A 12,295-nucleotide genomic window follows, 5' to 3' on the forward strand; every position below is an offset into this window, starting at 1 on the left:
AGCCTTTGATAAAAAATAATGAGGTTGCTGTCACAAAAAGTGCTAATTTCAGGCTTCAGTATAGCAAAAGTGTGAGATTTTATGTAACTTTTATATTTGCGTTTACTGAATTAGTGTGAGGGACATCTGATTAATAGAAAAATGTTGATTTTATCACAAATACATTTTATAATAATATTCAGAGAGCTCCCATAGTGTCCATAACTTAAAATAATGACCAATAATAATAGGGATTTGATGCCTGTGATGGGAAAAAATGTTTTTCTGGAAGTTAAATATGTCATTAAAAATAATAGATTTTGTTAAAAAAAAATCTAAAGATGTATAGGTCCAAATCGTACTGGTTTCGTGGAATGACTCATATATATTATGGCAGGTTTATTAAACTAGTTATTAACTAAAACTAGAAATCGTTATTTGAAATAAAAAAAATCTTAACTGAAATAAAATAAAAAATATATAAAAAAACCATTTTATTTCACTTACATGCCTACTAAAATAACTAAAAATAAAAATAAATAAAAATAAAGGCTATAATCAGACATAAGCCTTTTATTAAAAAACTGACAAAACACAACAAAATACCTAAAACTTTAACTAAATTCAAAATATTAATAAAATTATGTTTATGCTATTATGTGTATACTCCACATAGTGTGAATATTGGGCTAAGATATTTGAAAGGTGTAACTCTGTATTGTGTATAGTTTGTATAATGTGTGTATGTGTATGCTGTATTGTATTTTATAAATCCTGTATTGTGTATATTTTTTACTGTGTACATTCTGTATTATGTGTATATTTTTGTACCACTGATACCGAGACTTTCACACACTACACTTGTGTGTCTTACTGGTGTGAAAATAAAGGTGATTTTGAATAACAATGGTTTAAAACATAAGCAAGGTGTCAAATAAAGGTAATTGTTATCTATGTAGGCTGTTATTTTGGTAGCCTAGGCCTACTTTTACATGTTTTAAAGCAGGTTGTTTAATAATTTGCCATATAAAAATACTAATACTTACTAAGTAAGGCTAGTATTTCATAAGAAAGGCGCTTTATGCTTCATTCATTTATTCATTCATAAACATTTTCTATTCATCACGAGCAGCCTGTGGTCTACCACAGCACTGAAATCGACGAAATATGCTAAACAGAACTCGGTAAAGTGTACTAATAATTTTTTTAAAGGGTATTTAAAAGAAAAATCTATCTGAGCAAAATTTTATTTTAAAATCCTGACATTTCTGTTCAATCCACACCTTTCCAGTCTCTCCTCCTCCAGTTATTAAATCTTATGGAACCCTGAAGAGCCCATCCCCTCACCGTCTTCTCAAATCTCATAGGTCAATTGCCTGTCAGTCATCACAAAACAGAACTTCTATTGGCTAGCTGGGAGATGAAGGGTGGGTCATGAAGCACGTCTCCCAAACTGCTGCACACATATCATCGAATCGGTGAGAAACGCAGGATTTCCTGTGGTGTTGCTGAAGTGGACACATTCAAGTTTTAGATTCGCAGAAGTACCTAGCCCAATTTTAACATCCATCGATTTAATGTCTTAATCAACACCATCTCATCCGTACGTGCCCTAGACTACACCTCGACGTAGTTAGTCTGAAAGAAGTCATCAAAAATGTCCGAACCCACAGTGGCCGATACTCGCCGGTTAAACTCCAAGCCGCAGGACCTGACGGACGCCTACGGCCCTCCCAGCAACTTTCTGGAAATCGACGTGTACGACCCTCAGACAATAGGAGTCGGCCGCAACCGCTTCACCACTTACGAAGTCCGGATGAGGGTAGGCTGGCCCAGTGAATGAATGTGATTGTGTGTGTGTGTGTGTTAGAGAGACTGCGGCTCGGTTCGGCCTAGTTAGCCTGCTCGCTAACATGCTAACTAACGCCTCATTCGACGCGAAAGAGTCTTTTACCCTCGCAAAGCTTTTAGAAACGCGGTTTTAATTTATGAACTGTAGGTTTTGATACATATAAAAAGGTTTTCTGTGAGAGCAAGCTGGATTTAAGCAATGTGGCGGGTAGAGATTTAGCTAATTTAGCTGTTGCTGTTACTCTGTCAACCATCAACAACCTCTAGCGAGATGGTTATCTTGCATCTAAGACATTAGGATAAACAAGTGGATGCTTTATTATTAGAAATGCATCGTTGTATCAGATAAATATGTCAAATAATGTGTTAGATGTATTCGAGTATGCATCGTGTACACAGCTAATATATCTGACTATATATTATTTAAGAGTCATGTGACTTATTTTGCTTTCTCTGTTGAAATCCAGACAAATCTACCCATTTTTAAACTGAAGGAGTCGTGTGTCAGACGAAGATACAGCGACTTCGAGTGGCTGAAGAACGAGCTGGAAAGAGACAGCAAGGTATGACAGTATAAAATACTCGTACTGTACATATGGTTGTCCTTGTAGAGATTAGAAATGGTTTACTTAATGAAAAAGCGTTTAAGAGAGACTTCCTGTAAAGCCCAACATATGAAATCAGATTTTTTTTTTTAAAATGGAACAGATAATTAAACCTTTTTAGATAAAATATTAAGAACATTATTTAAAAATTTTTTTTATCATATTTGATATCTTTTATGACTCATGTAGTATGATATAGGACAAGATATAGCTCACACTTGAGGAAGAAAAAAATCTATTTTATTCAGAGCCCCAAAATGAGCAAAAATATGCAAATATGGTGCAGTTGCTGAAATTTATATGGTCAAAAAAGTAAGATGAAATTAATCTAGCTTGTTATGTAAACCAATGAGATCTTTATAGCAGAGTACTTGCATAAAATGCATTATAAATATCAGTTGTAACTCTACATCTCTTAAAGCATTAGTTCATTTTCAAATACAATTTTCCTGATAATTTACTCACCCCCACGTCATCCAAGATGTCCATATCCTTCTTTCTTCAGTCGAAAATAAATTAAGGTTTTTGATGAAAACATTCCAGTATTATTCTCCTTATAGTGGACTTCAATGGACTCCACTGTTGAAGGTCAAAATGACCGTTTCAGTGCAGCTTCAAAGGGCTTTAAACGATACCGGACGAGGAATAGGTGTCTTATCTAGTGAAACAATCGGTCATTTTCTAAAAAAAAAACAATTGTATATGCTTTATAAACACACATTATTCAAAAAGCTTACGCTGTATGTCCTACGCCTTCCCTATTCAACTTACGGAACGAACGCGGCGCCAGTTCCATTTTTTTCCATAAGTTAATTAGGGAAGGCGTAGGACATACAGCGTAAGCTTTTTGAAGAATACAGGAGGCGGAATGGCAGAAGGTGATCATTGCAAAGTGATCATCTGTTTATATAAAGCATATACAGTTGTATTTTTTTCGAAAATGACCAATTGTTTCGCTAAATAAGACCCTTATTCCTCATCTGGTATCGTTTAAAGCCCTTTGAAGCTGCACTGAAACTGTAATTTTGACCTTCAACAGTGGAGTCCATTGAAGTCCACTATAAGGAGAATAATACTGGAATGTTTTCATCAAAAACCTTAATTAATTTTCGACTGAAGAAAGAAGGATATGGACATCTTGGATGACATGGGGGTGAGTAAATTATCAGGAAAATTATTCGAAAGTGAACTAATCCTTTAATATTATGTCTTAGGAAGGTGATATTTAAAGGGTTAGTTTCCCCAAAAATGAGATTTGTCGTTAATTACTCACCCTCATGTTGTTCTTCACCCATAAGACCTTCATTCATCTTCAGAACACAAATTAAGATATTTTGATGAAATCTGAGAGGTTTTTTTTATCCTCTATTGAAACGACTGTAGTCACATTGACTATTTTAACAATGTTTTTACTACTTTTCTGGACCTTGAATGTGGTAATTTTGTTTGTTGCTTTCAATAGAGCATGTGTTCCCAAACACATTCCTGGAGCATCCCCAGCACTGCACATTTTGCATGTGTCTCCTTTGTCTGACACACCCATTCCTTGTCTTGGAGTCTAGACTAATGAGCTGATGATCTGAATCAGGTGTGTTTGATCAAGGAGACATGGAAAACATGCAGTCTTGGAGAGGCTCCAGGAATGTTTTGGGGAACCCCTGCAATAGAAGATAAAAAAAAAAAAACTTGAATTATGCCAAAATATCTTTATTTTTGTTCCGAAGATGAACAAAGGTCTTATGGGTGTGGTAATTAAAGAATTTTAATTTTTGGGTGAACTAACCCTTTAAATGCTTAGTTTTATGATCAAAGCTCTGTAGTTTCAATTGTGGGGGCAAAACCTATAATGCAATACAATGATTGAGAGATGTACGAATAAGCGTTCAACAGAAGCCTTTGATACTTGTATTTTAACATGATTTTTTTTAAAAAGAAAATGGATACTTGGGTCAACCTAAGTTGCCTTAGTCCAGGAACTTTTTATTTTGAAATATTATTAATAATACTAAAAGTTATTGTTGTGTTTGCTTTATACAAAATTATTAAAGTTTTTACAGCTTTGTAGAAGATTGTCTGCAACAGGTTATTTTTAGCCAAGTTTTGATCATAATGATAATTTTGAGGCTTTAGAATTTAATTTATATTTTTAAAATGTATGAAAATATTTCCTAGATTGTTGTGCCTCCATTGCCTGGAAAAGCATTTAAGAGACAGCTTCCCTTCCGTGGAGATGAGGGCATTTTTGAGGAGTCCTTCATTGAGGAGAGACGAGCTGGGCTTGAACAGTTCATCAACAGGTTGGCCATCGAAATGATGCATAACGGACACTGCTAAATTATAAAAGTAAAAGACACAAATTAATAATATTTGAGGGTCTGTAATGACTGCACAAATATATTGTTTGTTTTTTCACATTTACTGTCAAAAAGACTTCAGTTTGTACGATTTCATGGATTGCATGCATAAATATTTTGCTCATGTTCCTCTTCAGAATTGCAGGTCATCCTTTGGCCCAGAATGAACGCTGTCTTCACATGTTCCTGCAGGAAGAAAGTATTGACCGGAACTACATTCCCGGAAAAGTACGGCAGTAGGGTTTTCCAAACTGGGACGAGGGAGGGTCTTCTTTCTTCGGTTGTCAGCTTCTATTCCCATTCGTCTGCGAACAGTGCAGAGTAACATTTATTTTTACACCGAGCAAAATCTAGATACATGATGAACCGTGCAGGACTTGGTTTTATTAAACCAATCATGTTTTGTACATGTGTTTGAGAGTTTCTCTTTACACACACATTGTATATCTTTTACATCTATACAATGTACTTGTTAGTGTGTGTGCGCGTATACATTATATAACTATACATTAAGCTGTAGCAATGTAAAGCGAAGAGGGTTGGCTCATATCTTTGTCCTCTCTGGCGACTGTTGAGAGAACATGTGCTTTTCAAGTTCAAGAGTTGAGGTGTATTGCATGTCATTCCAAACAGCGCAAATGCTAAACACAACATTAAGGGAGCAACAAAGAGCTGAATTTTTGCAGCGGTTTAGAAAAATGCTCATAAATATAAAGCGTTGGACTGTTTTGATAAAGCAGCAAGCTCAAATGTTCTGGGGTGTGTTTCAAACTTGTATTTTTTTTTTAATCGTACTTGTTTTTGTAGTCGCATGACCATCAGCAGGAGTGTAAAATGCTAGTCAGTGTTCAGAATCACAAACGGAACTTGGAAATGTTGCTCGTTGCTCCCTTAATCGCCCAATGCGTCGTTGAATATAATTTGAATGACCATATTATTCAAATGTGCATGTTGCTTTTCAATCTGGTTAAGTCTGTGAACGCACTTCAGTTTTTCTCAGACACAAGGATTATGAAGAGATTAGAGCCTTTTTAATTCAATTTTATGTGAAAAAGATTTGGTTCTGAGACTATGTTGGAAGATTTATGCTGTTGTTAGAAAAAGTCTGTTACAAAAATGACTATCAAATATATATCACACCTGTTAAAGGGATAGTTCACCCAAAAATCGAAAATGAAAATTTGCTGTCAGTTTACAGGCCATCCAAGCTGTAGGTGACTTTTTCTCTTTTTTTTTTTTTCAGAATAACAGTAAATATTTTTTGCTGAAACTGTGGAGACAGAACTAGGTGATTCATAGAATGGAAGTCAATGGGTGCCGTAATTTTGAGATTCAAAGACAACATACAGACAAAACCAAATGAATACCCGCGGCTCCCGACGATACATTGAGGTCTTAAAGGATTAGTCCACTTTCAAATAAAATTTTCCTGATAATTTATTCACCCCCATGTCATCCATATGGACGAGGATTAGGGCCAAGCAATAATAAAAAAATAAAACCATCTCGAGATTAAAGTTGTTAAATTTCGAGAAAAAAGTCGAGATTAAATGTTGAGGATAAACTCGTTAAATTACAAGAAAAAAAAATCTTTAAATTTTTAGAAAAAAGTCGAGATAAAATGTTGACAAACTCGTTAAATTATGACTTTATTCGCAACATTTTATCTCGACTTTTTTCTCAATTTAACGACATTTTTCTCGTAATTTAACCACTTTAATCTCGAGATGGTTTTAATTTTTTATTATCGCTTTGCCCTAAACCTCTTCCGTACATCCAAGCTGTTCATGTCTTTGTTTCTTCAGTCGAAAAGAAATTAAGGTTTTTGATGAAAACATTCCAGGATTATTCTCCTTATAGTGGACTTCATTGGTCTCCAGACAGTTGAAGGTCAAAATTACAGTTTCAGTGCAGCTTCAAAGGGCTTTAAATGATACCAGATGAGGAATAAGGGTCTTATCTAGAGAAACAATCAATCATTTAAAAAAAAAAAAACTTACAGAAAAAAATTAAAGTGGCGCCGCGTTCGTTCTGTAAGTTGAATAGGGAAGGCGTAGGACATTCAGCGTAAACGTATTGAAGAATACGGAAAGCAGAAGCACGTACAAGGTGATCATTTGTGTTTATAAAGCATATACAGTTGTATTTTTTTAGAAAATGACAGATCGTGTTGCTAGATAAGACCCTTATTCCTCGTCTGGTATCGTTTAAAGCCCTTTGAAGCTGCAATGAAACTATAATTTTGACCTTCAACAGTGGAGTCCATTGAAGTCCACTATATGAAAGAAAGACATGAACATTTTGGATCACATGGGGGTGAGTAAATTAGGAAAATTTAAGTTGAAAGTCGACTAATCCTTTAAGAAGCGAAACGATTGATGTGTGCAAGAAACTGAATGTTATTTACAACATTATTACCTGTAATCCACAGCCTCAGCAAATGGTCCTGAGCATGTTCACGGCAATCTAGAGCGTGAGCTTCCTGTCGCATTATGACGTATGAGCTCAAACGTTGGGAATCTATTAAGGTCAATCTTCCAGACTGAGATTGTGCGTGAGCAAACGTAATCTTATTTTTTTTATTTAGGTTGTGGCATCCAGGATAAGTAGTAAGTAGTACTTTGATGAACAATACAAAATACGCTTCAGCTCACCTGCGAGTTTGCTCCTGCATATACGCCATTATGTGACAAGCTCACGCTCCAGACTGCTGTGAATTCGCTCAGGAACGTTTGCCAAGGCTGTGTAGAATGTTGTAAATAATGTTCAGTTTCTTGCACAGGCTGGTCATTTTGCTTCTTAAGACCTCAATGTATCATCTGGAGCCACGGGTATTAAGTTTTTTTTTGTCTGCATATGTTTGTTTTTTTTGTTTTTTGGAATCCCAAAATGACAACGTCCATTGACTTCCATTATATGAATCCCAGAGGACCACGGTTTCAGCTAAAAATGATCTTTTACTGTTCTACTGAAGAAAAAAAGTCACTGGGATGGCCTGAGGGTGAAATTAACAGCAAATTTTCATTTTTTTCCCTTTTAAGTATGTGTTAACCAATAATAGGCATTTAGTAGTTGAAAGGTATGTTCTAAAAACTGCTATTTGGTTGAAGTACAGTAATATGTCCTCGTCAGCCAGTATGGAGTTTTCCCAATTAATAAGCAAATGCACTTGTTTTTTGGTAGGAAATAAGTGCTTGAGACCTGTATAGTATGTGAGTCCAGGTTAAACTCCAGGATGCGTTCTGATCAATCATGTGAAAGGGTCAAAAACAGCTCTCTAAGAGAGGACAATATATGTGCCAACTGTGTAAAAGTTGTCCTGCCAAAGTTCAAGTCATTTTCCTCAGAATGACTCTATATTTATGTTCTCTCCTGTGTTCATTGAGTTGTGCCTGTGACGTTTGTCTGTAAATAAAGTAAAACAAAATAGAGAACACCGGCTGGAGATTTTATAACATCAGTACATTTTTGTCCTTATTCTGTTTATTCTCTCTTCCATTTTAGGTGTGAATAAAGTAAGTTTTGTTTTTTACTCTCAGTATGTTGTAACTGATGTGGGGAAACAATGTCTGCATGAATGCTAATGATCAAATCAGTTCTATTGTGGGGAAAATTCTGTCATACTTACAAAACTCATTTCAATGTCGTCTTACATCCTGTTGCTTTGCTAATTTATTTTGCATCTGCTTTTCATGTTCTTAACAGTAAAACTACTGTTGGCTGCATGTCTTGATTTGCATGCTTTGTGTTGTAAATTCTGGTTTCTTAAAGGGTTAGTTCACCCAAAAATGAAATTTCTGTCTTTAATCACTCACCCTCATGTTGTTCCAAACCTGTAAGACCTTCATTCATTTTCAGAACACAAATGAAGATGTTTTTGATGAAATCCAAGAACTCTGACTCCTCAATAGACAGCACTTTGAGGTCCAGAAAGGTACTACAGACATCATTAAAACAGTCGACATGACTGCAGTGGTTCAACCTTGATGTTATGAAGCGACGAGAATACTTTTTATGTGCAAAAACAAAAAAATAACGAACTATTTTAACGATGTCTTTAGTACCTTTCTAGACCTTGTGGCGGTTAAATTGCTGTCTATTGACGAGTCATATACCTCTCGGATTTCATCAAAAATATCTTCATTTGTGTTCCGAAGATGAACGAAGGTCTTACGGGTTTTGAATCACATGAGGGTGAGTAATTAATGACTGAATTTTCATTTTTGGGTGAACTAACCCTTTAAGTGAGTCTGTTTCACACAGACAACACTCAGACTGTTATTAAAGGTATTGTTCACCCCAAAATGAAAATTATCCCATGATTTACTCACCCTCAAGCCATTCTAGGTGTATATGACTTTCTTCTTTCAGACGAACACAATCGGAGATATATTAAAAATATCCTGGCTCTTCCAAGCTTTATAATGGGAATGAATGGTGCTTCAGATATTGAAGCCTAAAAAAGTTCATCCATACATCATAAAAGTACTCCATACGGCTCCCTTATGAAGTGAAGCGATGTGTTTTTGTAAGAAAAATATCCATATTTAAAACTTTATAAGCTATAATAACTGGCTTCCAGCAGACAACCGTAAGCATCAGTTTGTGGTGGAAGAGTGACCTCTGAGCCGACACAATGACGTACGCTGAGGCGCAGAGGATTGCGCAAAACAAAACACCGGTCACGAATTAGAAGTCTAAAATAAGATTTTTTTAAAGAGAAATGTCGGAGGCTTTCGATATAAGAGAAGAGGAGCTTGAGTTTGTTGACCAGCTCTATTTGTTTGAACCACGAGAGGAGTGTAAGCTTACAATACTCCTACATCCTGCGTAATACGTCGCGTCAGAGTTACTCTTCCGCCAGAACTAGACTCGCGTATGGGCGTTGCTGGATGCCTGTTTATTATAGTTTATTGTAGTTTTAAATATGGATATTTTTACAAAAACCTATCACTTTGCTTCAGAAGGCCTTTATTAACCCCCTGGAGCCGTGTGGATTACTTTTATGATGAATGGATGCAGTTTTTTGGGCTTCAATATCTGAAGCACCATTCACTACCATTATAAAGCTTGGAAAAGCCAGGATATATTTTTAAAAATATAACTCCTATTGTGTTCATCTGAAAGAACATAGTCATATACACCTAGGATGGCTTGAGGGTGAGTAAATCATGGGATAATTCTCATTTTTGGGTGAACTAACCCTTTAACATTATCCAAGTTTTTGCCTAAAATAAAATGGAATAATGGAGGCGGCAGCACAGTTTGCATTGAGTTCATTAGTTCTGTCAAGATCTCTAACTGTTTTGTTTCATATCTCTTGGCCTGTGATGAAGGTTTTGGTAAAACCCCTCCCTGTCCTGGACCCATCTGCTCTACCAGCTCTTTTCTGCACATCAGTCAAAACCTTTCACAGCTGCTGTCCATAATATCTTGTATATATTTCTGTTCTGGGATAGAACTAAACTACAACATCTATTTCACTCTGAGGATGAACTCAACTTAATGCTGTATTTATACCTCATGCACTCATTTTGTGGAAAGAAACATGTGTTTTTTTTTTTTTTTGTTTTTTTTTTTGGGCTGATCTTTGAACAAATAATCCTTTCCTTTAAAAATAGGTTTAAACTCCTGGCTTTAACCTTTCAGGCAACCCACTGATTTTTCTTCAATAAAAAATAAAATAAAAATAAGGAGAATTTGGAACATTGCTCACTGTATTCTGAATTAAAAGCTAGTCTAAGATTAATTACATACGGTAATACAAAAAGTGACATGTTAAGAAGTTGAGTAGTTGCATCACAAATCCAGAGAACAATTATCAAACTAACTCGCCAAATGTAGCACCTCAGATACTAAAACTGGGATTGCCTCTTGACAATGTCTTCCTTTACATTCCATATTTCATTTGTATCCTTTTGACTTTGATTAAACATGTTATAACAAGGCTTTTGCAACCATTGTATTTTCCTTTGTTTAGCGTCAGTGTAATGAGTCAAGCTTTGGGAATGTATATATTCAATCACTGTGAAAAACTGAATTCCATTATGACAAAATGTGTTACATTTGCTGTTTTGTCTCTACTATGCCATCTCTTAAAACGAGTTATGTTATTTTCTGGCTCTTTCCATTCTGTTTATTTTCAGGACTGTGTGTAAAGAAAAGGGCACTAATTGATTTTTAAACCGATAGCCATCCTTTCTACCCATGAATAAACCCCCTATGTCTCCTTCAATGGATTCTCTCATTCTGTTTAATAAGACTATATATGCTGTATATTTTATAGTTAATCGAGTGTAAATCTTGTAGTTTGTAATAATATATATATATACACATGTACACGATGTGTACATCCACACCTCGACATATTTACATTTTTCGTTTTATGACACTATTTCACTGAACCGATCAAAAGGGCTGTTTTCTTGAATGTAACCACGAGGTGGCAGCACTGCAGAAGGATGTTGCATGCATGAGAAAACTGTTCGTCAATCACCCTTTAATTTGAAAGAAACAACACGGTTGTTCTTAATTGTTACATTAATATTACACTATATTAATATTTTAAACTATATTATATTACCTGTCAAGAGTTAATAATTAGTATTCAATATAATAACTATTATACATTAATGATAATAATTAAGATACTTTTGTTTGTTTTTGAAAGAAGTCTCTTAATTGGACTCCATTCATTTGATCAAAAATACAATAAAACTAATATTCTGAAAAATTATTACAATTTCAAAGAACTGTTTGCATTTTAATATATTTTAAAATGTTATTTATTCCTGTCATGGCAAAGGTGGAGTTTCAGCGGCAATTTCTCCAGTCTTCAGTATCACATGATACTTCTTTTTTTCAGACTCTTTGATGAATAGAAAGTTCAAAAGAACAGCATGTTTGAAACTAATCTTTTGCAACACTATAAATGTATTTACTGTCACTTTTGATCAATTAAGGAGTAAAAGTGTTCCTGAGTAAAAGTATTAGTTTCTTTCCTTCTTTTAAAATCTTAGGCCTACCTCAAACTTTTGAGTGGTAGTGTTTTACGGTTTCCACTAAAATATTAAGCAACTTGAGCACCAAATCAGTATATCAGAATAATTTCTGAAGAATTATGTGACTGAAGACTTAATGATGCTGAAAATATACATTTTCAAATATATTAACACAGCATAAAATTTACACGGTATAGAATCGCCAGTACCGATGTTTACTCAAACGGTGTCAGTCGCCAGTTGGCCGGTAATGTGAACAATGCTCGGGACAGTGTTGCATCTTCACAAAAGGTAAGCCTTGCCAAATTAAATATTCAATCTCAAGAAGACGCGAAAGGAAATTCAATTCGTCACTCACGCTGTGTGGGAGTTTTCCGAAGCCCGCACACAGAAATCCAGATCTCAGACTGTGCGAATACTGAATTGATCTGTCTTTCACATCATCTTGTGCTTGAACAGACATATTAAAACAAAATTGTCAAAATGCCTATCTTGGCAAATATCC

At 35.1% G+C, this 12,295-nt stretch overlaps 1 protein-coding gene across 2 annotated transcripts; it reads left to right on the forward strand.

Annotated features, from left to right (window-relative positions):
• The first annotated feature begins 1,433 nt into the window (after window positions 1–1,433).
• Window positions 1,434–11,278, forward strand: snx12 (sorting nexin 12). 2 transcript variants are annotated; one of them, XM_067376197.1, is made up of 6 exons: window positions 1,434–1,801; window positions 2,298–2,393; window positions 4,608–4,732; window positions 4,927–5,017; window positions 8,294–8,983; window positions 10,126–11,278. In XM_067376197.1, exons 1-5 carry the CDS (start codon window positions 1,637–1,639, stop codon window positions 8,297–8,299), a joined length of 483 nt encoding a protein of 160 aa, XP_067232298.1. In that variant the 5' UTR covers window positions 1,434–1,636; the 3' UTR covers window positions 8,300–8,983; window positions 10,126–11,278. The 2 variants fall into 2 exon arrangements, with proteins under 2 accessions (XP_067232298.1, XP_067232297.1); XM_067376196.1 differs by lacking the exons at window positions 8,294–8,983; window positions 10,126–11,278 and having other exon boundaries at window positions 4,927–7,010.
• The last annotated feature ends 1,017 nt before the right edge of the window (window positions 11,279–12,295 follow it).

The sequence above is a fragment of the Chanodichthys erythropterus genome, chromosome 22, assembly GCF_024489055.1.
Source record: "Chanodichthys erythropterus isolate Z2021 chromosome 22, ASM2448905v1, whole genome shotgun sequence".
Classification (NCBI taxonomy): domain Eukaryota; kingdom Metazoa; phylum Chordata; class Actinopteri; order Cypriniformes; family Xenocyprididae; genus Chanodichthys; species Chanodichthys erythropterus.

Bases quoted from the DNA above. Each gene is read 5' to 3' on its own strand.
- snx12 (XM_067376196.1), top strand. From the start codon at position 1,637: ATGTCCGAACCCACAGTGGCCGATACTCGCCGGTTAAACTCCAAGCCG. The intron at 1,802-2,297 runs GTAGGCTGGCCC...GTTGAAATCCAG, and splicing joins CTTACGAAGTCCGGATGAGG to ACAAATCTACCCATTTTTAA. The intron at 4,733-4,926 runs GTTGGCCATCGA...GTTCCTCTTCAG, and splicing joins CTTGAACAGTTCATCAACAG to AATTGCAGGTCATCCTTTGG.